At 63.0% G+C, this 23,857-nt stretch overlaps 10 protein-coding genes across 10 annotated transcripts in view; 5 read left to right on the forward strand and 5 right to left on the reverse strand.

Moving 5' to 3' along the window:
• RHTO_01253 (uncharacterized protein) overlaps nucleotides 1-2,483 on the forward strand; it is a gene marked incomplete at both ends in the record, with an annotated part of 2,595 nt that extends 112 nt beyond the window's left edge. Inside the window, 9 exons of the mRNA XM_016414936.1 lie at nucleotides 32-133; nucleotides 189-233; nucleotides 290-406; nucleotides 459-632; nucleotides 686-973; nucleotides 1,029-1,106; nucleotides 1,162-1,789; nucleotides 1,961-2,144; nucleotides 2,211-2,483. Of these exons, the coding sequence (XP_016273157.1) occupies nucleotides 32-133; nucleotides 189-233; nucleotides 290-406; nucleotides 459-632; nucleotides 686-973; nucleotides 1,029-1,106; nucleotides 1,162-1,789; nucleotides 1,961-2,144; nucleotides 2,211-2,483 (1,889 nt within the window). The remainder of the gene's footprint in view (nucleotides 1-31; nucleotides 134-188; nucleotides 234-289; nucleotides 407-458; nucleotides 633-685; nucleotides 974-1,028; nucleotides 1,107-1,161; nucleotides 1,790-1,960; nucleotides 2,145-2,210) is intronic.
• A 924-nt stretch (nucleotides 2,484-3,407) lies between these two features.
• On the forward strand, nucleotides 3,408-6,475 carry RHTO_01254 (Rho GTPase activation protein domain containing protein; the record flags this gene model as incomplete). Its single annotated transcript, XM_016414937.1, has 13 exons — nucleotides 3,408-3,487; nucleotides 3,542-3,581; nucleotides 3,641-3,684; nucleotides 3,751-3,895; nucleotides 3,952-4,549; nucleotides 4,605-4,783; nucleotides 4,837-4,945; nucleotides 4,999-5,107; nucleotides 5,165-5,220; nucleotides 5,278-5,384; nucleotides 5,441-5,490; nucleotides 5,548-6,059; nucleotides 6,117-6,475. 13 exons carry the CDS (start codon nucleotides 3,408-3,410, stop codon nucleotides 6,473-6,475), a joined length of 2,388 nt encoding a protein of 795 aa, XP_016273158.1.
• Nucleotides 6,476-6,742: 267 nt separating this feature from the next.
• Nucleotides 6,743-9,775, reverse strand: RHTO_01255 (uncharacterized protein; the record flags this gene model as incomplete). Its single annotated transcript, XM_016414938.1, has 12 exons — nucleotides 6,743-7,112; nucleotides 7,174-7,294; nucleotides 7,352-7,471; nucleotides 7,530-7,669; nucleotides 7,731-8,086; nucleotides 8,147-8,309; nucleotides 8,372-8,518; nucleotides 8,582-8,737; nucleotides 8,797-8,943; nucleotides 9,007-9,173; nucleotides 9,227-9,368; nucleotides 9,429-9,775. 12 exons carry the CDS (start codon nucleotides 9,773-9,775, stop codon nucleotides 6,743-6,745), a joined length of 2,376 nt encoding a protein of 791 aa, XP_016273159.1.
• Nucleotides 9,776-10,672: 897 nt separating this feature from the next.
• RHTO_01256 (priA protein) lies at nucleotides 10,673-11,302 on the reverse strand (the record flags this gene model as incomplete). Its single annotated transcript, XM_016414939.1, has 3 exons — nucleotides 10,673-10,965; nucleotides 11,028-11,107; nucleotides 11,163-11,302. The coding sequence occupies 3 exons, from the start codon at nucleotides 11,300-11,302 to the stop codon at nucleotides 10,673-10,675; spliced, it is 513 nt and encodes a 170-aa protein (XP_016273160.1).
• Nucleotides 11,303-11,824: 522 nt separating this feature from the next.
• RHTO_01257 (kynurenine formamidase) lies at nucleotides 11,825-12,859 on the forward strand (the record flags this gene model as incomplete). The annotated part of the gene is made up of 3 exons (XM_016414940.1): nucleotides 11,825-11,972; nucleotides 12,036-12,053; nucleotides 12,123-12,859. The coding sequence occupies 3 exons, from the start codon at nucleotides 11,825-11,827 to the stop codon at nucleotides 12,857-12,859; spliced, it is 903 nt and encodes a 300-aa protein (XP_016273161.1).
• A 1,086-nt stretch (nucleotides 12,860-13,945) lies between these two features.
• Nucleotides 13,946-14,295, reverse strand: RHTO_01258 (uncharacterized protein; the record flags this gene model as incomplete). The annotated part of the gene is made up of 2 exons (XM_016414941.1): nucleotides 13,946-13,961; nucleotides 14,030-14,295. 2 exons carry the CDS (start codon nucleotides 14,293-14,295, stop codon nucleotides 13,946-13,948), a joined length of 282 nt encoding a protein of 93 aa, XP_016273162.1.
• A 74-nt stretch (nucleotides 14,296-14,369) lies between these two features.
• On the reverse strand, nucleotides 14,370-16,253 carry RHTO_01259 (uncharacterized protein; the record flags this gene model as incomplete). The annotated part of the gene is made up of 8 exons (XM_016414942.1): nucleotides 14,370-15,001; nucleotides 15,057-15,134; nucleotides 15,188-15,475; nucleotides 15,528-15,701; nucleotides 15,754-15,870; nucleotides 15,926-15,970; nucleotides 16,026-16,127; nucleotides 16,184-16,253. 8 exons carry the CDS (start codon nucleotides 16,251-16,253, stop codon nucleotides 14,370-14,372), a joined length of 1,506 nt encoding a protein of 501 aa, XP_016273163.1.
• Nucleotides 16,254-16,839: 586 nt separating this feature from the next.
• RHTO_01260 (protein of UPF0121 family) lies at nucleotides 16,840-18,259 on the forward strand (the record flags this gene model as incomplete). The annotated part of the gene is made up of 8 exons (XM_016414943.1): nucleotides 16,840-16,876; nucleotides 16,936-17,060; nucleotides 17,160-17,264; nucleotides 17,383-17,437; nucleotides 17,496-17,611; nucleotides 17,694-17,800; nucleotides 17,855-18,020; nucleotides 18,146-18,259. 8 exons carry the CDS (start codon nucleotides 16,840-16,842, stop codon nucleotides 18,257-18,259), a joined length of 825 nt encoding a protein of 274 aa, XP_016273164.1.
• Nucleotides 18,260-18,510: 251 nt separating this feature from the next.
• RHTO_01261 (SH4 domain protein) lies at nucleotides 18,511-21,016 on the reverse strand (the record flags this gene model as incomplete). The annotated part of the gene is made up of 5 exons (XM_016414944.1): nucleotides 18,511-18,639; nucleotides 18,709-20,257; nucleotides 20,318-20,509; nucleotides 20,591-20,873; nucleotides 20,938-21,016. 5 exons carry the CDS (start codon nucleotides 21,014-21,016, stop codon nucleotides 18,511-18,513), a joined length of 2,232 nt encoding a protein of 743 aa, XP_016273165.1.
• Nucleotides 21,017-21,259: 243 nt separating this feature from the next.
• RHTO_01262 (nuclear pore protein SEH1) lies at nucleotides 21,260-23,159 on the forward strand (the record flags this gene model as incomplete). Its single annotated transcript, XM_016414945.1, has 4 exons — nucleotides 21,260-21,286; nucleotides 21,322-22,266; nucleotides 22,377-23,019; nucleotides 23,080-23,159. 4 exons carry the CDS (start codon nucleotides 21,260-21,262, stop codon nucleotides 23,157-23,159), a joined length of 1,695 nt encoding a protein of 564 aa, XP_016273166.1.
• Nucleotides 23,160-23,857: the final 698 nt, after the last annotated feature.

The following is a 23,857-nucleotide window of genomic DNA, read 5'->3' on the forward strand; positions in this document are numbered from 1 at the left end:
ACCCGGACTGTCTAAGCTCACCCTTCTGCAGACACCGGAGGAGCTGCCTCGAGCCTCGATGCGTCTAGCAAGGCATCTGTCGCGACCGTGGCGTACCAGGAGATATGCTACTTGACGTTGTTCGACGCCGAGGGTGAGTGCTTCTCCCTCCAGCTCTCTCCGTCCGCACGCTGACCCTTCTCTTGCAGACATCACGTCCCTCAAGTACGGCAAGGACACTCTCGCGCAAGACGGTGGGTCCAGTCGCACTCGCATCGTCGTGGCCGGAGCTGACTCGCCTCTTCCGCAGAAAACGGCCAGGACGTCTACATCAACGACGGCTACAAGAAGGACTCGAGCGGCAAGGAGTACTACTACGAAGAGGCGTGCTACAAGTCGAGCAAGGTCGATGGGAAGACCCAGTCGAGTGCGTTCTGCTCAGTCTCCTCAGACACCTTCTCACCCTTCGTCGTTCGCAGACACGGTCGCCAGCTCGTCGACGACCGACAGCAGGCCGTTCAGCTCGCTTATCGGTACCCTTGGACTCGACGACGGCGTCTCCGGCTTCCTCTCGGGGCTTACGAGCGGCGACAGCCTTGGCTTGAGAGGACTCGTCCGTTTCGTCAAGAGGCAGTTCGACAGCCAGACCATCGGTGCGCTCGCTCTCGCTATCCTCATTCACGTCGAGCTAACGATGCGTTTGCAGGTGCCATCCTCGGCCAACCCGCCGCCGCTGATCCCGCCGCTTCCTCTTCCTCTTCCGCTGCGCCGCCCATCGACAACGAAGACTCCGCAACCCCCTCCTCGCCCGACTACTTCGACGCCCCTTCTCCCACCCCGACTCCTACGCTTACCACCACAGCTGCTCCCTCGCCTACCGCCATCGACCCGCTCGAGATCGCAAACGGATTCGGCGGGATCCAGTCCGTCGGGAATGCGTTGCCTGGACGGGTTGGGGCGGAGGATATCCTTGGACCGGCGTTCTCGAGTGCGGGTGAGTCGCCAAGACTGTTACACAGACGGGATGAGCGCTGACACTGCACTTGCAGATGCGGGACCGACCACTGGTTTCGCAGCAACGACGACGGATGCGGGCGACCAGGCGACGCAAGCAGCCCCGCAGCAGAGTGCACTGACTCCTTCGCATGCACGCGAAACTTCCGCTGACAGTCTCGTTCGCAGCCGAGACGCCCGACGCGCAACCTTCGACGTCCGCCTTCACTCCTGCTCCCGGTCCTCCTGGTTACCCTTCCGCCTTCGCGCCCGCCGCAGGTTCTCCTGGCTCTCCGTCGTCCTTCACGCCTGCCGATGGTCCTCCTTCTGCCTCTCCTACTGTCGCCGTCAACCCGAACGACGACGCCGCTCCTCAACCGACGCAGTTCCAACCCGCCTCGTCGCCGCCTGTCGTCCCGACTCCCCTTTCAACCTTTACGCCCGCGGCTTCACCTCCGACGACCGACATCGCAGCGCCGGCTACGACGCAGCAAGTCCAGCCCGCGCCCTCCTCGCCCGACGTTCAGACCGCCGCTCCTCCTGTCGACTCGGCGCCCAGCTTCTTTACTCCCGCCTCGAGCGTCGTCACGCCGACAATCCTCTCCACGTCCTCGCCCGTCATAGCCGACACGCCGACTCCCGCTGCGACGTCCGCCCCGTCTTCCACCACCGTGGACACTCCCGCATCTTCCTCGACTGTCCCGCTGAGGATCTACGTCGCCGCCGCCTCGCCCACGTCGTCCAGCGTCGATGCGGCGTCGTCTCCGAACACTTCGCTCGCCGTCGTCAGCCTCGCGCCGACTGCTGTGCCCGCCCAGTCTGCCTGACCGTCCTCCCACGCCTCCTCTCGTCTCCCATGAACTCCGCTCTGTGCTATATAGACTCTCGCTCGATGCATGCAATGCACAGGACACTCGCACGGACGCTCGGCGACGAAGAAGAGAGAGTGTCGAGTTGTAATCGGGCGAGTGTAATCAGCAATACAAAGCGTTGTAAGCGACTCGAGGGGAGGCGTGAGTGCCCTTGGCCTGGCGAGCTCGCCTCTCGCTCCTCTTCCTTCTCCCTCATCGAGCTCTGGCAGGAGACGAGCGAAGGGTCGCTACTCATCGCAGCACCGCACACAGCGAGTCTGTCACGCTGCACTCGCCCGCTCCCGTCGGCTGTGGGAAAAGGTGCGCTCCCCGTTCTCCTCCTCGCCCTCGACGACCGCTAACGTTTTCTTTCGCCCGCTGCTGCAGTCCCCGGACACTCTGAGCCCTCCACGACCCGCTAGCAGCCCAGCCGCACCCCTCGACTCGCGCGCGCAGCCCTCGTGGCTCGCCCCAGTCGGCTTCCTCCTCCTCGCCAAACGTCCCTCACACGACCGCACTGCTTCCCTCGCGCCAACCCGCCGGAAAGCGGCCGTCCTCGACCCGGCGGGAAAACGGGTTGGCGCTACTGGGCTCTGCGGTTCGGGGGATGAGGGGGATGGGAGAGTGTGCGGTCTTCAAGGGCGAGGGTGGGACTCTTGAGCGCTGCCTGCGAGTCTGAAGGACTCGTGTACGGCTCGCTCGAGGTTCCGGAGGTGCACTGTCGACCGCGTGCTCGGGGCGCCATCGCTTGCTTGTCCTGACCTCGCCAGGCTGCGTCTTTTCCCTTCTCCTCGCGTCGTCGGGCGGGAAATGCCTCTCGGGGTGGATTACCGTCTGGCGGGCGAGGACGGGAACGGCCTCACTTCTCGCTCACCTCGCCGACTGCGTCGTGCTCGCCCATGCAGCGAAGATACGAGCTGTCAGAACGCGGCGTAGTCGGCGGGAGGCGGGAGATTGGGGCCGAGTGGCCCGGCATACACGAGGCGGACCTCAAGGCAGCGAGTCAGTGCGCCCCTTGAGCCGGTCGACGACCCGTTCGTCATTCATGCACAGTTATGCGACCGCTCCCCCTCGTTCTCTCGAGGTCGGGTAACGGAATGGGGCTTACTCTCGCTCTTCTCCATCCGGCTCGTCTCGCTCGCTTTCTTTCTCATCGGCCTCGCCAGGCTTGTACACGACTGGAGGAGCGCGGCTGGCCCTAGCACACAATGGCCAAGTCGTCGCCTTTCTCTCGACGTCGGACTCGCAGGAGGAGGAGGAGAAGGGAGGGAGACCGCGCGCGCGCCAAGGACGATAACCACAGACGCAACAACTTGAATTTCTTCATCCTACCGCTCCCGCTACAGCGTGGGGCGGTGTGAGGAGTACTTTTTAACCCTGAGGCAATACACGCGCGCGGTCCTTTCCCTCGACCTCCTTTTTGTAGCGTGCTGTTGCAACGTGCCTTCTTCATCTCTGACTTGTCGTTGGACTCGAGAGTACGCTTCACTGAGAGAACTTGTCGCCGACGTCTCGTTCGGACTTCGCGTTCGCTGACCTTGACCACTCGCTACTTCGCTTCCTCACGCTCTGTGACCGGCGCGCATGGACGACGTGCACTCGCGGCTGCTTCGAGAGGTCAACACGTACCTCGACTTCTTCCAGCGGCGGCGAGTCGTTCCCTCGTTCGCTTCCTCACCGCCCGCCGCATGCACTGACCTCGCGTGGACGTCCCACAGGCAAGAGATCGAGCAGGACTACGTCGATGCGCTCAGGAAGGTATGTAGGCAGGGTTTGGCTGTTCTCGCGGTGCTCGCTGACCCTGTCGCCATCTACAGCTCTCGTTGAAGGCCCAGCAGGGTGATCGGGCGTTGGATGACGAGTACGCTCGAGTTCGCCGCCTTGAAGGCCCTGTAGTGACTGGCTGACCTTGCTTCGTGGTCCACAGCCTCCAGGCGCAAGTCCCGACGAGCTGGAGACGGGCGTGGCTCGCTGTCCGCAACGCAGTCGAGGACGAGGCGAGGGCTCACAAGGGGACGGCAGACGGGCTGGACCGCTTGGTGAAGACGCTGAGCACCTTGCGGGACGACAGGGTGCGCTCAAGGCGTCTCCGAGGTCCCCTTCACCGCTGACGAGCCTTGGAACACAGGACCGCATCAGGCGGAGGATCCGGGAGGACTTGCGTTCGACGGCGAACGAGCATGGCGAGTACAAGGGGGTCGTCCAGCGACTGAGGAAGATGTACGAGCGCAAAGTGGAGGAGCTGCAGCATCATGAGGAGGCAGAGACGGCGAAGGACCAGGATCCTGCGTTCAGCAGCAAGGGAGGGAAGGAAGAGGGTTGGCCGCCCGAGCACTGGCTCAATCACGAGAACGGGCCTGTGACGAGCGGCAGGAACCGCAGCGACTCGGCGGCATCGTCCAAGGCGGGCGGCAGCGCCAGCGACATCGACTCTCCTCCCAGTTCAGCCGTTTCTCCCGCCCTCGCCCCCGTCTTCGTCTCCGGCGCAACATCCTCCTCCTCCGCAGCTCCCTCCGCCTACCGAGACCCTCCTACCGGCAAGCAGAACGTCTTCGAGGCGATCGCGAAGCGCGACTGGTCGGGCGAGAAGCACCGGGTCAACTCGATCGTGCGTGCGGTCGGCAACTTGGCGAAGGGAGCGGATCCGGCTACGGCGCTGGGACCGTCGCGTACGGTGCGGAACAAGCAGTACGGCAGCAAGTTGAAGCGTGAGGCGGAGCAGGCCGGTGCGTTCTCAGCTTCGCTCACGGAGGACAAGACTGACGACCCTCTCGCACGCAGACCGCGACTACCGATCCGGCATTTTCCAGCTTGAGACGCTGCGCCTCCAGAAGCAACGGGTGCAGACCTCGGCCCGCGAGTCGCTGAAGGAGTTCGTCAACGAGCTCGCCTCGACTTTCAAAACTCAGCTGGAGAAGCGCGTGTCGGATGAGATCCTGCTCGGCGAGACGCATACGGCGGTGCGTGTGACAGTCAGAGTTCGTAACGACGGAGCTGACTTCTTGTCGAGCAGATTGCGAGCCATCTCGTGCCCGACATCGCCAGCATCGACGCTCAGCAAGACGCGCAAACCTTCTTCGCCGGCGTGCAAGACCCCGCGCCGGCTGATCCCCCAGTCTACTGTGCGTCAGCTCTTGTTTGACTGCCCTTCGCTCGCTTACGCTCGTCTCGACAGATGTCAACGCTTTCGTTGGCGAATGCAGGTCGTTATTGTTTGGCGTCGGCTTGCAGGATTACCATGCGAAGCATCCGAACATGCTGGTTCCTCTCATCGTGCAGCGATGGTGTGTCGAGCTCGCCCTTGCAAACTCACCGACCGGTGCTGACTTTACTTTCGGCAGCATCGCGAATGTCGAAGCGACGGGTCTTGACCAAGAGGGCATTTACCGAGTTCCAGGTGCGTTCGGTTGTATCTCTTCCACCATCGCCTGCTCACGTCAAACCCTCACCGCAGGCAAGCTCGCGACAATCCAGCAGATCGTGCACCGTATGGAGAAGGGCGAGGAGGCTTTCGAGTTTGGGCCGAACGACGACCCGCCGGCAGTCGCTGGAGTCCTCAAGGTGCGTTCAGCAGCATGCTGGTGGTCGAGCGGATGCTGACGGGGCTTATTCCGCAGCTGTACCTCCGCCAGCTTCCCGTCCCGCTCTTCCCCTTCCTCCCGACCGAGTACGTCGGAGCCTCGCTCCCTTTCTGACGCGCTGAGCTGATGCATTCATCTGGCAGTCGCCGCGCTTTCACCGCCGAGCATGCCGCCTCCTCCGACACTGCCATCGCTTCTCTCGCCCGCCGCATCCGCCGCCTCTCTCCACCGCAGCAAGCGACACTCAAGGCGCTGTGTCAACACCTCGCGAAAGTCGCCGAGCACGAGTCGGTCAACAAGATGAGCGCGTCGAACCTGGCTCTCATCTTCACCTCGGTCATCTTCGGCGAAGACGACGTCGCGTCGCTCGAAGCGGCTATGCAAGGCTCGAAGGATAACGTCATGGAGATCCTCATCAGACAGCAGGCGTCGCTGTTCCGCGACTTGCCTGTCGACCCGCCTTCCGGCGTTCGCTCTCGCCAGAGCAGCGACCACATCAGCTCGCCGCGAGCTCCGGTCGACCTTGCATCGGCTTCGACAGCGAGTCCGAATGCGAGTGCCGGCGACGACAGCCGCGGAAGGTCAGCATCGGCGTCTAGCACGCACCTCACGGTGCCGAGGGAGACTTTGGAAGGGGCGACCGGCTCTTCTCCAGGTGCGCATCGTCCACCAAGCTTTCCCTAGCCACCAGCTGATGTCTCTCTGCCTGCAGCACTGCGCGCCGGCTCGATTGATTCGGTCTACGCTCTCTACGACCAGGCGACAACGCCAGGCGTCCTCGCCCCCGAGACCTCGCCTCTTTCCGCTCACCATCCCGCAAATCCTCCGCCGGGTAGAAGCACGCCGACGCTGATCTCACCGCCTCACTCGCGACCCCTCTCTGCCTCGCCGGCTGCCATACTCAGCCCGCCAAAGCTCTCACCGATGGCGGAACACCCGCAACCTCTCGATGAACCCCTTCCACCGCCTCGTATTTCGGCAACTCAGCAGCCTCGCCGCGAACACTCCTTCGACGAGCCCGAACCGCCTCTTTCCGCCGCGCTCGGCCGGCATATTCACACGCCAGAATAGACGTTCTTCTCAGGTTGACAGTCTCGCTTTCGTTCCTCTTTTGTCGTAATCAACCTATCAATCACCGCAACGGACTGGATCGTCCGCGTGTGTCAGGCAGGATGGCGCGCTTCGTTCCAGCGGGGAGCTACGCAAGGCCACCGTTGGGTACAGAGGGGTAGGGAGAAAGAACGAAAGGTACGTGTGCGGTAACGATACAGGGCGGAGAGCTACGCGTAGGTATGAACAGAGGGCCACAAGAATGTCCGAGACTACGGAAGCCGAGGATTAGGAAGAGTGGTGGGCGTGAAGGAGGTGCTTTTGGCGGTGCTGGACGTGCCGTCGCTTGGTGTGCTTCGTCGACGTCGAGTTGCTCGACTTGCTGCCCGACGGGTGTAGGCGAACGCACTTGTCGCCGCTGATGGACGGCTTCCAGCCTGGCCGGCAGGAGAATACGACGCAGCGTCCGGCTTCGCAGCCCACGCCGGCGGCGCCGCGAATCTTCGTGCAATCGAGTCCTTCGCCCGTCGAGGCGCAGCCTCCGCACGAATCGAGAGCTTGCTGAGTGTCGATACACTCGTAGCCGCCGGTACCGAGCATGACGCCGGAGAACTCGGAAGCGGCGTTGAAATGGTGTTCGAGCGCTGCCTCGAAGGACCTGCGGCAGCGACCTCGTCAGTAAGCGCTCCAGTGAGCGTAGATAAGAGCGGGCAGCTCACGTCGAGCCGGTGATCGGGCACGCCCGTTCGTTCTTGCCCGGGCAAAGACGCTTTGGCTCGCTCGCCTTGAGGTTGCGCTTCCAGTGCGCTCCTTGGCTCGGGCCGAGCTTTACGCAAACGTCTGCGTGAAACAGAGGGTGAGTACGAAAGACGTAGGAGGAGAAGCGTGAGGACGGACCGCAGTCGAGATTGTAGCCCGCCGGGCAGGACGTCAAGGTGCACTTGCCGTTCTGGCAGACGCCTTGCGCGCCAGGGGGCGAGAACGTACAGACCTTTCCGAGAGCGCCGCAGTTGTTGGCTGCGAGGAGAAGTGTTAGCAGGCGCACGAGCGAAGATCGAGAAGGTCAAGGCCGCACTGTCGCAAGTCGTGTCGACTTTCTTGCAGGCGCCGTCTTGAAGCGTGTAGCCCGGGTCGCAGCTGATGGCGTAGCACTGTCCGTTCTGGCAGCCCGTCACGCAGGCGCCGGGAAGCTGGCACTTCTGTCCGCACCTTCCGCTGCAGACCGCGACGAGATCAGCTCCGCTCGAGATGGGAGACGTCGCGATGCGAGACGCACCAGTTCTCCGAGTCCGAGTTGACGTCGCGGCAGAAGCCAAGGCCGAAGTCGAAGTCGAAGCCTGAGTTGCAGATGGTCGAGCAGACGCCGTTCTTGCAGGTCGCCTGGCCGCCGTTCAAGAAGGTGCGCGGGCAGGCGTGACCGACAGAACCGCAGTTGTCCGGGTCGTTCTGCGTGTCGACGCCGTTGCACTTGCCGTCGACGAGCGTGAAGCCCCACGAGCACTTGAGCATCGAGCATTGGCCGTTGTAGCAGGCTGCTTCGCCGTTCACGGACGGGCAGACGTTGCCGCATCCACCGCAGTTGTTCGTGTCGTAGCGGACGTCGCGGCATTGGTTCAGCTTCGAGTCCCAGTCCTGTCGAATGCGAGAAGGTCAGCGGGTCGTTCGCGGCTGGGTGAGCAGACTCGTGCGTACGAAGCCTTGGGCGCAGCTGATCTTTTCGCAACTTTGCGTCGCCCACCACCACCAGCCAGAAGACTGAAGCTGGTAGCCGGGGTTGCAGCTCGAGATGGCGCAGGTACCGCTCGTGCAGCTCGCAACGCCGTTGTCGACCTTGCACTGGTTGCCGAGCGAGCCGCTGAACGAGAAACCTTGACGTTAGCATCGCTTGTATGCTCACGTTCGGCGAACGAGACGCACCAGTTGTTCGTGTCCGTCTGGAGGTTGAGCTTTGTGCAGACGCCGTTGAGGAGGTAGTAGCCCGAGTTGCACGACTTGAGGGCGCATTGACCGTTGTTGCAGGAGCTCTGACCGTTCGTCGACGGACAGATGTTGCCGATGGAGCCGCTGCGGAGCGTTAGAAGGAGAAGTCAGCGCGAAGTCGCGGCAGAACGAGTCGATCTAGCTCACCAGTTGTTCGGGTCGTTCGTCACGTCGAGGCAGGCCTTGGCGGACGGGTGCCACATGCAGCCGGTGTTGCACGACTGAGCTTGGCAGACACCGTTGACGCAAGTCGAGCCGACGCCGTTCGGGAAGGACGACGGGCACTTGTTTCCGACCGAGCCGCTGCAAGGACGAGCTCGTCAGTACCGACAGGAAGGAGGAAAAGGAACGGGTGAGCGCACCAGTTGTTCGGGTCAGTCTGCAGGTTGACCTGCTCGCAAACGCCGTTGACGAGGTTGTAGCCACGCGAGCAGGACTGCATCGAGCATTTGCCGTTCGAGCATTGGGGGACACCGTTCAACGACGGGCAGGCGTTACCGACGGCACCGCTGAAGAGGAAGAGGTAACGCCGTCAGCGAAAGCTCACGGGGGATTGGGCGCGAAGGACGCACCAATTCGACGTATCGCTCGTGACATCGCGGCAGCTCGACGTCGACGGGTCGAAGGCGTAGCCGGCGTTGCAGGATTGAGGCTGGCAGACGCCCTGGATGCAAGTCGAGCCCGAACCGTGAGACCAGCTGCTCGGGCACTTCTTGCCGATCGAGCCGCAGTTGTTGACCTGCGAATGCGAAGGTGAGCTATAGCTTACAGAAGGAGAAGCGCGAGACGCACGTCGCAGGTGGTGTCGATGTTCTTCGTGCAGGTGCCGGAGGAGAGGGTGTAGCCGGGCTTGCAAGCCGAGGCGTAGCACTGGCCAGAGATGCAAGTCGTCGTCGCCGCATTCTCGACGTTGCAAGTCTGTCCGCATTTGCCGCTGCAACAATCGAGACCCGTCAGCTCGAGCGGTGGAAGTCGAAGGAGAGAAGGGGCGCACCAGTTGCTCGCGTCGGACGAGACGTCGCGGCATTGGCCGGTAAGCGAGTCGAGGTCCCAGAGGTGGTTGCAGTACGACGGCAAGCAGATTCCGCCGATGCACTGCGCTCCGCCGCCGCCAACCCAGCTACTCGGGCACTTGTGGCCTGCCCAGCCGCAGTTGTTCACGTCGTTTGAGTAGTCCGTTCCGCCGATGCAGATGCCGAGGAAGCAGAAGTTGCGCTTGTCGAGCGAGACGTTGGCGGGGAGCGAGACGGGGTTGGCGTCCTTCGGGATGGGCGCAGGAGAGATCGAAGCGAAGGCGGTCGCGACCGAGGCGAGGACAACGAGGGGACTTGCGGTTCGCATGTCGAGGTCGTTGGATGGATTTACTGTCGGGAGAAAGGGAATGCGCAGAGGAAAGGAGGGACGGGTTCAAAGGAGTGTAAACGGGTCGGACTGAATGGGACGGTCGACCGAGCGGGCCTGTCGAGGCGTACGGGCGCTACGAGTCGAAGTGTGCGCCGACAACAAGACAAGCTGGAGACGCTCGGGAGCTGCAGGGCCTAGCGAGTGAATGGGGAGAAGCAGGACAGCACGGAGACGAGCGAGAAGTGTCGAGGCGGGCAACGGGAGGGAGGCTGTCTCGGTAGGACAACCGGGCGTGCTGACGAGCCCTTTTGCGCTGATCCATAGCGGTGGAGATGTCTTCCCTTCATGACAAAGACAGCGAGGGGACGGCGCAGAGATCTGTTGTTCGGGGAGGAAGGTCAGGAGAGAGACATCCCGCGTGCCGATCAAGATCCGCTCAATGCAGCAGCGCAGCAGAGAAGCCTGGGCATCCCTCTTGTGACGCACTGCGAGAGGTCAGCGCGGGGACGTGGTTGTCGCGAGCGAGAGAGGAGAGAGAGAAAGCGTCAGCGACTGCACTGGCAAGTCCGCGGACTCTTTCTCGATGAGACACGTCTGTTTCAACTCCTGTCCAGCGAACAAACGATCGTCTCTCTCGTCAAAGCACAAGAGCAAGAGAAAGGAAGGAAAGGAAGGAGGCTGAACGTCTGGAGTGAATGGCACAGGTGCTGCGCTCGGCAGGCTCGGTAGGGCTACATGCGAAGGAACAGGCGGGGACAGGACGAGCCAGCGACGTCGCCGCAACAATGAAGGAGAGCATGCGATAGGCGAAGAGGGTATCGAAAGAGGAGCAGCGGCGGCGGCGATTACGGGAACGCATGCAAAGTCAAGAAAGGTAGGTGATGGCGCTCGCGATCAAGGCGAGAGGTGAGCGTGGCCGTGATGGCGGGCGTGCTTGGCCTTGAGGTGCCTCTTCGCGCCGGCCTTCGACGCCGTCCGGGTGCTGTTGCGGCTCATGTCGGCGGCGCGGACACACTTGGTGCCCGACAGCGATGCGCGCCAGCCAGACTGGCACGAGAAGACGACGCAGCGGCCGGATTCGCAGCCAACGCCGGCGGCACCGCGGATCTTGGTGCAGTCCTGGCCCTCGCCTGTCGACGCACATCCTCCGCACGAGTCGAGCGCCTCCATCGTGTTGACGCACTCGTCTGCGAGAGGAATGAAGGTCAGCGCTGGGCGACGAGGGAGATGCGAATGAAAGGAGACGCACATCCGCCCGAACCCGCCATGATCCCCGTCACGTCCGTCTTGTTCTGCCCGTTGTGGTGCGCGACGGCTTGCGAGTAGGTACTGCAGAGACGCAAGTCAGCCTCTGCGGCGTCCGATAAACGAAAGAGCGGCGTACGTAGAGCCGAGGATAGGACAGGCGATCTCCGACCCAGGGCAAAGCGTCCGCGGCGCCTGCACCTTCTTCTTGTGACCGGCTTCCACGCCCGTGAACGAGGCGACGGTAGCAAGGACGGCGATGGCGACGGCGAAGCGCATGATTCACGGGATAGGCGGGCGAGAATGGGGAGGGACGGAGGAGGCGAGATGCGGCGGCGGAGCGGAGGCCTGACGAGGCGGTGGGTGCTGTGTGAGCGTGGGAGTCGGCGGCCAAGAAAGCTGCAACGACTGTTGGACTGGGAGCGAGCGTGCAGAGCGTGCAGCGAGTGAAGCAGAGGGTTGAAACGAAGCGAAGACAAAGCACAGCGGGCGGACGGGCTCAGCTCCAGGCGAGGCGCGACGGTCGAGGTCCTTAGGCGTCCCTTGTCTGCAATCTCGCTCCGCATACGGCAGCAGAGCGGCGACGACGTCGTGCAGGAGTGGCCGCATGAGGAAAGGGTCGCGACGAGGAGGCTGGCCCTGCCAGGGGTTGCGGCGCTCGAAACCTGGCGAGACAGGCGTACGTGGCCACAGTACAGCTGTTTCTGCCGCAGAACAGCCTCAGCCGGGCAAAGTGGAGCGTTGGTCGTCGTCGAAGAAGGAGCGAGGTTCGTCTCCTCGAGCCACTCGTCGCCGCTCCCGATGGACGAGGCTAGATACGCTCGAATGGCATCGTACACGACACATCTCGACATCGCTTACCCTGGCGCAACCTCGCCGCGACAGGCGCTCGACCTGTTCCTCCCTCGCGAAGCTGGACCCTCGTCCCCGCTGCTCGTCTACGTCCACGGTGCGCTCAGGCTTGCGTTCGATGGCTGCATCTGATTTCTCGTGCTGATCTCGTCAAGCTCAGGCGGCGCTTGGCGATCTGGTGAGCCCGCACACCCTCTCCCGCTGTTCTCGTCGAGTCCCGTTCGCTGATCCTTTCCTGCCCTCGCAGAAAGCAAAAGCGACTTTACCAACACCCTCGTACCACTGCTCGTCCAGCACACCCGCTTGCCCGTCGCTTGCCTCGAGTACCGCCTCGCACCCGCCGACCCTCATCCTGCTCAAATCGTCGACGTGATCTCCGGCCTGTCGCTCCTCGCTGGGCCGCTCTTGCCGCTCGAAGAAGGCGAGGCGAAGTGGGACCGGAGGAAGCTTGTCGTGGCGGGTCACTCGGCTGGCGCCTTTATGGCTGCGACCCTGATCCTCCGGCCTCCTCCTTCTTGCACGCCTTCATTCGACGTTCCCGCCTCGCTGCGCCACTCGATCTCGCACATCATCTGCATCGACGGCATCTATGACCTCCCAACCCTCCTTGACGAATACCCCTCCTACGACTCGTTCGTCCACGACGCGTTCGGGCGCAATCCAGCGGTCCTGGCAGCCGAGTCTCCGGCTCGGTGGGACTTGTACGACGGGGAAGCGCTGAAGACACATGTGGTGGTGCTGCACTCGGCGGAAGACGAGCTGCTGAGCTTCCGTCAGCCAAGGGTGTTCTTGCGAAGGATGCGACGGCTGCTGGCGGGCTCGGATGCGGCGAGAGGGCGGGAGGAGGCAGGTCAGCCGGTCGAGGAGGAGGAGAAGGACTTGCCGGAGGGCGTCGTGGCGGACTTTGTGTCGCTCAAGAGAGGGCACTACGAGGTTGTGCGAAGTGAAGAGCTGGCGACGGTGATTGCTCGCATTCTGCAATAGGCATCAAGCGTACTCTCGAGTGCAGCGACAAGCCAGAGATGGAGAGTCTTTTGTTGCAAGGACACCGGCTACAAAAAAGAGGGCGAGGGAAAGAACCGCGCGCGAGTGTTGCCTCAGGGTTAAAAAGTACTCCTCACACCGCCCCACGCCGTAGCGGGAGCGGTAGGATGAAGAAATTCAAGTTGTTGCGTCTGTGGTTATCGTCCTTGGCATGCGCGCGCGGTCTCCCTCCCTTCTCCTCCTCCTGCGAGTCCGACGATGGGAGAAAGGCAACGACTTGGCCGCTGTGTGCTAGGGCCAGCCGCGCTCCTCCAGTCGTGTCCAAGCGTGGCGAGGCCGAGTAGAAAGAAAGCGAGCGGGACGAACCAGATGGAGAAGAGCGAGAGTAAGCCCCATTCCGTTACCCGACCTCGAGAACGAGGCCGAGCGGTCGCATAACTGTGCATGAATGACGAACGGGTCATCGACCGGCTCGAGGGGCGCACTGACTCGCTGCCGTGAGGTCCGCCTCGTATGTGCCAGGCCACTCGGCCTCAATCTCCCGCCTCCCGCCGACTACGCCGCGCTCTGACAGCTCGTATCTTCGCTGCATGGGCGAGCACGACGCAATCGACGAGGTGAGCGAGAAGTGAGGCCGTTCCCATCCTCGCCTACCGAGCGGTAATCCACCCCGAGAGGCATTTCCCGCCCGACGTGACGAGGAGAAGGGAAAAGACGCAGCCTAGCGAGGTCAGGACAAGCAAGCGATGGCGCCCCGAGCACGCAGTCGACAGTGCACCTCCGGGACCTCGAGCGAGCCGTACACGAGTCGTTGAGACTCGCAGGCAGCGCTCAGGTGTCCCACCCTCACCCTTGAAGACCGGACACTCTCCCATCCCCCCCATCCCTCGAACCGCAAGCCCAGTAGCGCCAACCCGTTTTCCCGCCGAATCAAGGACGGCCGCTTTCCGGCGGGTTGGCGCAGGGGAAGCAGTGCGGTCGTGTGAGGGACATTTGGCGAGGAGGAGGAAGCCGACTGGGCGAGCCACGAGGGCTGCGCGCGCGAGTCGAGGGGTGCGGCTGGGCTGCTAGCGGGTCATGGAGGGCTCAGTGTGTCCGGGGACTGCATCAAGCGAGCGAGAGAAAACGTTAGCGGTCGTCGAGGGCGAGGAGGAGAAACGGGGAGCGCACCTTTTCCCACAGCCAACGGGAGCGGGCGAGTGCAGCGTGAGCGACTCGCTGTGTGCGGTGCTGCGATGAGTAGCGACCCTTCGCTCGTCTCCATCCAAAGCTCGATGAGGGAGAGGGAAGAGGCGCGAGAGGCGAGCTCGCCAAGGGCACTCGCGCCTCCCCTCGAGTCGCTTACAACGCTTTGTATTGCTGATTACACTCGCCCGATTACAACTCGACACTCTCTCTTCTTCGTCGCCGAGCGTCCGTGCGAGTGTCCTGTGCATTGCATGCATCGAGCGAGAGTCTATATAGCACAGAGCGGAGTTCATGGGAGACGAGAGGAGGCGTGGGAGGACGGTCAGGCAGACTGGGCGGGCACAGCAGTCGGCGCGAGGCTGACGACGGTGAGCGAATCGGTCGTAGACGACGTCGCATCGACGCTGGACGACGTGGGAGAGGCGGCGGCGACGTAGATCCTCAGCGGGACAGTCGAGGTCGATGCGGGAGTGTCCACGGTGGTGGAAGACGGGGCGGACGTCGCGGCGGGCGTCGGGGTGTCGGCTGCGACGGGTGACGACGTCGAGAGAACGGTCGGAGTGACGACGCTCGAGGCGGGAGTGAGAAAGCTGGGAGCCGAGTTGACGGGAGGAGCGGCAGTTTGGACGTCGGGCGAGGAAGGCGCGGGCTGGACTTGCTGCGTCGTAGCCGGCGCTGCGACGTCGGTCGTCGGAGGTGAAGCCGCGGGCCTAAAGGTAGAAGCGGGCGCCTGGACGACAGGCGGCGACGAGACGGGCTGGAACTGCGTCGGTTGAGCGGCATCGTCCGGGTTGGCGGCGACAGTAGGAGCGATTGAAGGCGGACCATCGGCAGGCGTGAAAGACGACGGAGACCCAGGAGGACCTGCCGCTGGCGTGAAGGCGGAAGGGTAGCCAGGAGGACCGGGAGCAGGCGTGAAGGCGGACGTCGAAGGTTGCGCGTCAGGCGTCTCGGCTGCGAGCGAGACTGTGAGCGAAAGGATCGCCTGCATGGAAGGGAGTCAACGCACTCTGCTGCGGGGCTGCTTGCGTCGCCTGAACGCCCGTGTCCGTCGATGTCGCAGCGAAACCAGTGGTCGGTGCCGCATCTGCAAGTAAAGTCAGCGCCCATCCCGTTTGTGAATCAGACGCCGCAACTCACTCGCACTCGAGAACGCAGGCCCAAGGATATCCTTCGCCCCGATCCGTCCAGGCAACGCGTTCCCGACAGACTGAATCCCGCCGAATCCGTTTGCGATCTCGAGCGGGTCGATGGCGGTAGGCGAGGGAGTGGCGGTGGTGGTAAGCGTAGGAGTCGGGGTGGGAGAAGGGGCGTCGAAGTAGTCGGGCGAGGAAGGGGTTGCGGAGTCTTCGTTGTCGATGGGCGGCGCAGCGGAGGAGGAAGAGGAAGCGGCGGGCTCGGCGGCAGCGGGTTGGCCGAGGATGGCGCCTGCGGAAGCGTCGTTAGCTTAACGTGAGAGATGAAGCGGAAGTGAACGCACCGATGGTCTGGCTGTCAAACTGCCTCTTGACGAAACGGACGAGTCCTCTCAAGCCAAGGCTGTCGCCGCTCGTAAGCCCCGAGAGGAAGCCGGAGACGCCGTCGTCGAGTCCAAGGGTACCGATGAGCGAGCTGAACGGGCTGCTGTCGGTGGTCGACGAGCTGGCGACCGTGTCTGCGAGTAACGAAGCATGAGAAGGTGTCTGAGGAGACTGAGGAGGACGCACTCGATTCAGTCTTCCCGTCGACTTTGCTGGACTGGTAGCACGCCTCTTCGTAGTAGTACTCCTTGCCGCTCGAGTCCTTCTTGTAGCCGTCGTTGATGTAGACGTCCTGGCCGTTTTCTGCGGGAGAGGCGAGTCAGCGCGGTGACGACGGTGCGAGTGCGAGCGGACCCACCGTCCTGCGCGAGAGTGTCCTTGCCGTACTTGAGCGACGTGATGTCTGCACGAGAAGAGTCAGCGTGAGGACGGAGAGAGCCGGAGGGAGGAGCACTCACCCTCGGCGTCGAACAACGTCAAGTAGCACATCTCCTGGTACGCCACGGTCGGGACAGACGCCTTGCTGGAGGCATCGAGATTCGAGGCGGTTCCTCCGGTGTCTGTGGGAGGCAATGTTCGTCAGTCCGGGTTGAGGAGGAGAGGAGGGAACACGCACCTGGTGCCGGAGCGGCGGAGACGACGCCGGAGCAGGCGAGGAGTGTTGCGAGGGTAGCGCAGAGCAGCATACGAAGCGATGTCTCCGAAGTAGTGCGAGAAGAGCGAGATAAAAGAAGAAGAGGAGTGCGATAGGCGGGACGAGGGAGATCACCTCGTACGCAGCTGCGCAGCCCTGCAGACGAAGACGCGAAATCGGAAGCAATCAGCTTGACACGGCGACCGTCCCGCATCGGTCTCGCCGCCCTGCGAAGCGCAGACGAACGCGAGGAATCGCCTCCTCGCCGTAACGTCCGTGCGAAGGCCGAACCATGAGGGGACCTTGGACCCTTAAGCCTCTTCCCGTTCAAGCCTGCATTGCAGCTCGCTCGACTGGGCAAGCGAGTAGCGGCACGCTGGAGACGCTGCGCAGCGAGAGCGAAAGAGCATGCGAAGTGAGGAGGCGTCCCAGCAAGTTCCGGTGTTAGCGTGGTCGAGCGTAGGCACCTCGCAGCTTGCTGAGCAGTCGATGCAGTGTTCAGCCCAGTCACAGCGAAGCAAGAAAGTTAGCGAGGGGAGAGGGAGGAGAGTTTGTAATGAGCTGAATACAAACTCGCTTGTAATGCTTGGCGAATACAACGCGCCGCCCTCTCCGTCATCCTTTCGCCTTCATCAGAAATGGCGAAAGTCTCGTACCCGCACTATGCGTGGGCCTGTGAGTGCCGCAGACCTCGCACAACGCACACGAGCTCACTCGCCTTGTCCCGCGCGCAGTCGGCCACGCCCTCGTCCTCGCCGGCACCGTCCACACCCTCCTCGGCGTCGTCACCTTCTCTGGCCGCTCAAAGTCGTACTACCTCGCGTACGGCGGAGCACTCGTCTCGTGGGGCATCGTCGTCGTGCGCCCTTTCCTCTCGCTGCTCGCCGTCGCCGTCTGAGCTGACGTCGATCGCTTCACCTGGCCCACTCCTTTCCCTCGCCATGCTCGCGACGAACAGTACAAGAGCCTGGGCGCACCGCAGCTGAACAAGGCGTACATCCAGCGGGCACTGCTGGACGAGAACGTCCAGTACCTCCTCCTCGCCCTGTACTGGTTCCTCCAGGTGCGTCCCGGCTTCGACTCGCTCGCCTTTTGCGCCTGCCAAACCGCTGTACAGAGTTGCGGCGGCGTGGCTAGTCGAGCAGGGATTCGAAGCTGACACTGCCAACCCCTGCCCGCAGAAACCCATCTACGTCACCCTCATCCCCTTCGCGACCTTCTCCCTCTTCCACACCCGTGCGTGCCTCCCAACTCCTTCTGCACCGCAGTTCTCTGACAGTTCGAGTGGTTGCAGTCACCTTCCTTCGCACTTCCGTCCTCCCCAAGCCGCCAGCGGCCGCTGCCAAGTCTGGCTCGACTGCTGCCGCGCAGCCTGCGACCCCGGGCGCAAAGGCTTCGAAGCTGATCCAGGTGCGTTGCGAATGCGGAGCTTGCCGTAGTGAGCGTTGCCGAGACGAACTCGAAGGCTGAACTTCCGCGTGCGCCTGCACAGACGTGGGTCAAGGCGAACTATGAAAAGGCGATGCTTTTCGTCGCCTTCGTCGAAGTAGTCGTCGTCTTCGGCCGCATCCTTCTCGGCGCAATCACCTTCCAAAACTCGTTCGTCCTCCCCGTTCCTCCCCTCCCCTCTCTAACTAACCTCGCCGTGAACAGCCTCCTCTCCCCCTTGTTCTTCGCCCACTTCCTCCGCCTACGATACTACCTCTCCCCGCCCACGCGCCAGGCTTTCTCGTGGGTTTCGGCGCAGATCGATCATGCGACGGCGAATCCCAAGTGTCCGCCGCAGGTTAGGAAGGGCGTCAACTTTGCCAGGGAGCTCGTGAGTCTGCTGCTCTTTGAGGATGTAGTCAGCCGCTTCTCGAGGCGAGCCTGCGCGGGATGCAGTTGTTGACCCGAGCGGGCTGCTGTTTTCGAGATCATCGCTGACAACCCTCTCGCGCGCAGATCATCCGCTACTCCGAATCCGTCATCTCAGTTCAGCAACCCGGCGCCGGTGCCGCAGCCGGAGGAGCAGCAGCAGCGGCAGCAGGCGGACCCGAAGCGCGTCGTAACCGCTAGTTTACGCCTCGCTTTTTCTTTCTGCTTCGTCTGCGTCTTATTCAAGCGCGCGTGTTTTTGTTCTTCGTGGTAGGATGTGGGCTGGTGGATGCGGTGGTGCAAGGAAGGAGTGTTTGAAGTGCGGTCGGCCGGCGCGACGTTGGGGAAAGAGGACCAAGAAGAGACCAGAGAGGCCGTGCTCGCTCAATGCGCAGCTCGTCCAGGCAAGCGATGGCGATACAGAAACTCTTCAATTGTCGAGGCGATTCGCGCTACAGCTCCTCGACATAGTTGCGCGGCAGCATCCCTTCGCGCAGCTTGAGCCTCCCCTTCCACCACTCCTCGTCGTCCTTCGCGAGGATCGTGATGACGTCTCCCTTCTTGAACGGGAGGTCGGTCGTCTGCTCACTCGAGACTCGTCAGCATCGGAAGAAAGGAGAGGAGAGGAGAGAGAGAGAGAGCAGGCGTACCTCGACACCCGGAAAGTCGTACAGCGCGACGACCCTCCCTATTCCGCCAGCACCAGGCGTACTAGTCCCCGTCCCGCTCCTGCTCCGTCCCACCGGCGTTCCCGCCCCTCCAATCGTCGAACTCCTACTCCTTGTCCCGTTCGAATAACTCCCCACTTCTCCCGCTCCACCATGCTTCGACAAGTCCATCACGCCCGCAAAGTCCGCTTCGACTTGACGCAGGTCGAGGTTCGCGGTTGCTGCGCGTGCAGCAGCGGACGAGGCGGTCGTACCGGACCGCGAGCGGTTGGGCGAGCGAGCGGGTGAGGGAGACGGAGCGACGAAGGACTCGTCTTCGCTGTCCCAAGGTTTGGCGGAGTACGCGTTGCGTGAGGAGCGCGGGACGGGGTCGTCTTTTGAAGCGGCGGAGGAGAGAGAGGAGGTCGAATCGAAGGGGGAGGTTCGGGATGGAGCGGCGAGGGGAGAAGAGGCGGAGCGATTGCGGGTTTGGTTGGACAGGGCGGCGCGGTCGAAAGCGGTCACGGGCCCACTCGCGCTCGGTGCGGCGACAGTCGAAGCCCTGAACCTCCCTCCGCTAGCCTTCTCCTTCTCGCGCTCCTTGTACCGCTCGTACTCGTCATCAAGCGAATCTCCGCTCTCCCTCCGCCCGAACCGTCGCTCAGCAGGCTGCTCGTTGCCCCACTGCATCGCTTCAGCCCGTTCTCGCAGCCCGTTCGAGACAGTCGAGCTCCGGCTCTTCGTAAGCTTAGGCTTGCTCGTCTTGTTGCCGCCGCTGAACCACGACGTGCCGGACCCCGAGCGGCTTCTGTTGCCCTGACGAGCGGGCGAGGAAGACCGCAAGTCGTCCTTCCCGTAGTCGTCGCCGCCAAAGTCCGTCAAGTCTGCCTCCTTCGTCCCCGGCAGCGGGCTCTTGACGCCCGACGTGGACGATCCGCGGCCCATGCCGAGCGAGTCGGGCGGTCGAAGGGCGAGTCCTTCGCGTTGCGCAGCCGCAAAGTCGAATTCGCTGGAAAAGTGCGTCTCGAACCTCGCTTCGCCTGTGGGGACCGGTCCTTCGGCGAAGGGGTCGTCTGTCGCAGGCGGCGTGTACGAGTTGTTGGCGAGCGAAGAGGACTTCTTTGTCGAGGAAGCGCCAGACCCGGACCTGCTTCGCCCAACCGATCCCAGCACCGCCCGAATCTGACTCTTCTCCTTTTCCGGCGTCCCAATCCCGCTCCCGTTCCCGCTCGCACTTCCTCCAGCAGCATACGAGCTCCCGAACGCGTAGCCGTTCTCCGCATACTCGCGCGGTGTCAATCCAACATCATCCCGTTCCTCCTTCTCCCTCCGAGCCTTTTCGCGCTCAATACGTGCTCGGGAGAAGTACCCTTCTTCGTCGTTCTCGATGTCGGAGGAAGGGGTGTAGGGCGAGTCGAGGGGCGAGTCGAGGCCCCAGCCGCCGCCGGGGAGGGAGCGAAGACCCGATGCGAGGCGGGTGACGGTACTGATCAGCCCGGTAGCCCAGTGAGGCGGCTCGACCTGGCCGGACAGGAGTTGCGTAACCGTGACGCTGCGCAACGTATAGCGTTAGCACTAACGAACGAGAAGCTGACGGTAAGCGGAGACTCACTTGGAACCGTACGCCTTCGCATTCGCGTCACTTCGCTCGACGATGATGCTGCCTTCCACACTCGCGCCGCCGAAGAGACCTTTCGAGCGCGAGTACGAGTACATCGCCGCGACTTTACCCTTGGCGGAGAGGGCGCCGGTACCTTCGACGTTTCGACCGAGGGGACCAGCTGCTATGGACATGTTGCCGCCACTGTGAGCAACTCAAGGCCCGTTCAGCTGTGCGACTCGCTTCGAAGGAACAAGGCTCAGCTGCAGGCAAGAGTGTACGCACACCGTGATACTGCCGGCCGACATGAAGCTCTTGACGGCGGCCCGCGAGTTGAGGATGATCAGAAACTCGGCAACCTCGACGCCGACCTGGAAGCCTACGCCTCCTCCCGCAGTCCCGACAGCAGACGGCGCAGACCACGTCCCATCCTCAAGTCGCGCGATGACGATCCCCGACCCTGCTCGGGCGGAAAAGACGAAGCCGGCTTTGGCGACCGACATGAAGCAGAAGCCCTTTGCGCGGCGCAGGACAGACGGCGGAATGATATGGTCGAGTCCATTGACGGCTGCAGGGGGCACTCCGAGCATCAGCGAATGCCGAGGTTCGGGAGGAGGAAGGGGACAACGTACGGTCGACGAAGGACTGGAAGATCTTCTGCGCCTTTCGGCACTCGGCTGGGAGGTTCATGGGCAGTGGATTGCTCGGCATGGTGGCTCGAGTGGACGGTCGAGGGCGTAGAGAGCGAGAGCGAGGTGTGTGGGGGTGATGAAGTGCCGAGGGGGTGAGAGAGAGGCGAGGACAGCCGCCGAGGGTGAGCGCGCCGGTTGACTCTGTTCTAAGGCTACAGTAAATCTGATACAAGTCACAGCGAGCAGCCCAGCGAGGTGTCAGCGAGTTCAAGTGAAGGTGAGGAGGAGAAGCAAGGGTTGGCTCTCTCGCAGCGAGTCGACCATGGCAGGTGCAGTCGAAGACAGCGTCGTAGCACTGTAAACTGACACTCCATCACCGTACAGGCCGAGATCCGCTCGTCGACGCTGCCGTCGCCTCACTTCGACCTCCTCACCGACATCGCCTTCTCCCCGCTCGCCTCGCACCTCGCGACAGCTTCGCTCGACCACCACGTGCGCGTACAGCATCCCTCGGGAGGAGTTAATCCGACCTGGGACCATGCGACGCGGGCGTGGAAGGCGCACGATGGACCCGCTCTCTGTCTCGCTTGGGCAGATCCCGAGTTTGGCACGGTGCTGGCGAGCGGCGGGGTTGACGGCGTCGTCAAGGTGTGGCGGGAAGACGAGCCGCCGCCTCGAGCAGGAGCAGGGACGGCGGCGAACGGACACCACCCTTTCCTCCCGTCGCCTCGACCACACGGCACACCAGGCCACCCACGCGCCCCTTCCGCTCCTCCCGCCGGTGCACAATCAGGATGGTCCCTGACAGCCCAGCTGACCGACTGTCGAGGGACGATCCGCTCAGTCTCGTTCGCTGCCGCCCACTTTGGCCTCAAAGTCGCTGCCGTCTCGTCCGACTCGCATCTCCGCATCTGGGAATGCCTCGACCCGACGCTCGCATTACGAGATTGGACGCTGCGAGAAGACGTGGACCTCGCCGTCCTCGGACTCGGACCGAGTGTGGGCAGTTCGGCGGGCGCAGGACAAGGCGGAAATGCGGTGGCTTCGGCAGGCCAGTCAGATGGCGCCGTACCCTTCCCTTCGACCTCATCTTCCGTCGGCTCCGGCGGGAATCCCTCGTCGTCCGGCTTTCCCACCATTTCCTCTGCCGCCTCCTCGTCTTCCGTTTCTGTCGACGGCCGAGGCGGGTTCAGCGCGGTCAGCGGGGCAGGGAATGCGCGAGCAGGAGGAACGGTCGAGAGCGACGGCGGATGGAGCGTGAGCTGGTTCACGGAGCATTGGTGGGGCGAGCGGTTAGCGGTTACGAGCGGGACGAACGGCGTGATCCGGGTAAGTTTGGCTTGCTTGCGCCCTGACCTGGCATTTCGTTGTGACTCGCGTGTCCTCCGCGACGTCTTGAGCTTCGCGAACGTAGCCAAAGCTGACGCTGGGCATTTCAGCTCTTCCACTTCCCCTCCGGTCGACCTTGGTCCAACTTCCTTAACCTCCTTCCCTCTCGCCTCGCTCTCTCACAGCCCATCACCTCATCCTCTCCCTTCCCTCACGGCACTTCCACCCCAACCGACGAGTCGCTCCACGCGAACCCAAACTCGTCCGCCTTCTCCCACACGTCCTCATCCTCCGCCTCCGCGTCCGACTACCTCCTCCCATCCGGCTCGTCCGCCTCCGCAACACCAACAGCAGCGACGCACACACCGCCAGTCAGCTCCCTCGCCTTTGCCCCTCCAAGCGGTCGAAGCTTTCTTCTCCTCGCTTCTGGTTCACGAGACGGCCGCGCACGAGTCTGGCGCATTGCGCCTCCGCCTCTTGAGCTCGCCAATGCCGGAGGAGGGGACGCCGATTCTCCCGACGGCGAATGGAGCGCACGGTTGGAAGTCGAGCTAGATTCGAGCGCGACCTTGGGCGGAGGAGCGGGAGGAGAAGCGGTGAAGAAGCAGGGGAGCGGGTTGGCGGGCGGGTCGAGTCCTGCGCTTGCTGTTGGGCTCGGAGGGGCGATGAGCTCGTGCAGAGTCGCGTGGAATGTGTTGGGGACGGTGTTGAGCACGAGCGGTGGGGAGGATGGGAAGGTCAGGGTTTGGAAGCGTGCGTCTTGCGCGGGACTTTCGGCTTTGTTCGCTTTCTGACAGTTCGCGACCTTCGCAGCGACGTACACGGGTCAATGGCGGCTACTTGCGGTTCTCGGGACAGAGGACACGCCTGACGACGGACGGGATGGGCAGTAGCCTCCAGCGACAGTGGACCACTCCAGCGATGACAGGTCCGTCTCGTATGCATGAGGCGGAGGCGAGAAAGCGCAGCTGTTGGTAGTAGTAGGATCCGCCTGCTTAGCAAGAGCAGATTCGTCCTGATCTGTCTCTGTCCCCGACAGTCCGTAGGGGGGCGTATCAGTCGCTTAGCGTTGCAGTAACTTCGCTGTACCGCTCTCTATGTGTCTTCGCCCCTACCTGTAGGAGAGCACCGCTCGAAACAGCCCATCCTCACGATACAACGCGTGCCCTCGATGTTCAGGACTCTGTCCCCGCTCAAAGCGCCCGTCGCGTATACCCAGCATCTACAAGTGCGCGGAACACAGCCAGTCCTGCAGCTGGAGGTGCTGACATCGTGTAATGGCGATTCGCGATGAAAGTCGGGAGGAGGCGCAGGCGACGGAAGCAGACCGTGCGGGCGGGTGTTAGCTGGCTGCATAACTTCAGTAGGAGCGTATCGTAGCGATACAGCCTGCAGTAGCAGTCTCTGCGCGCAGCTGTGCGTGGTGGAGAGGGAACGTTCGTCAAGTTGCCGGTTCGACGAAGACAAACCTCCTCTCTCGCCTCTGGACTGCCTTTGCTACAGCCCGAGTCCCTGCTAGACACCCAAAAAGGCGACCACAGCCAGACTAGACTCGCCTGCGCCGCTCCACGCCTCTGCCACCGCTGCCTTC

The sequence above is a fragment of the Rhodotorula toruloides genome (genome assembly GCF_000320785.1).
Source record: "Rhodotorula toruloides NP11 unplaced genomic scaffold Scaffold12, whole genome shotgun sequence".
In the NCBI taxonomy this organism is placed as follows: domain Eukaryota; kingdom Fungi; phylum Basidiomycota; class Microbotryomycetes; order Sporidiobolales; family Sporidiobolaceae; genus Rhodotorula; species Rhodotorula toruloides.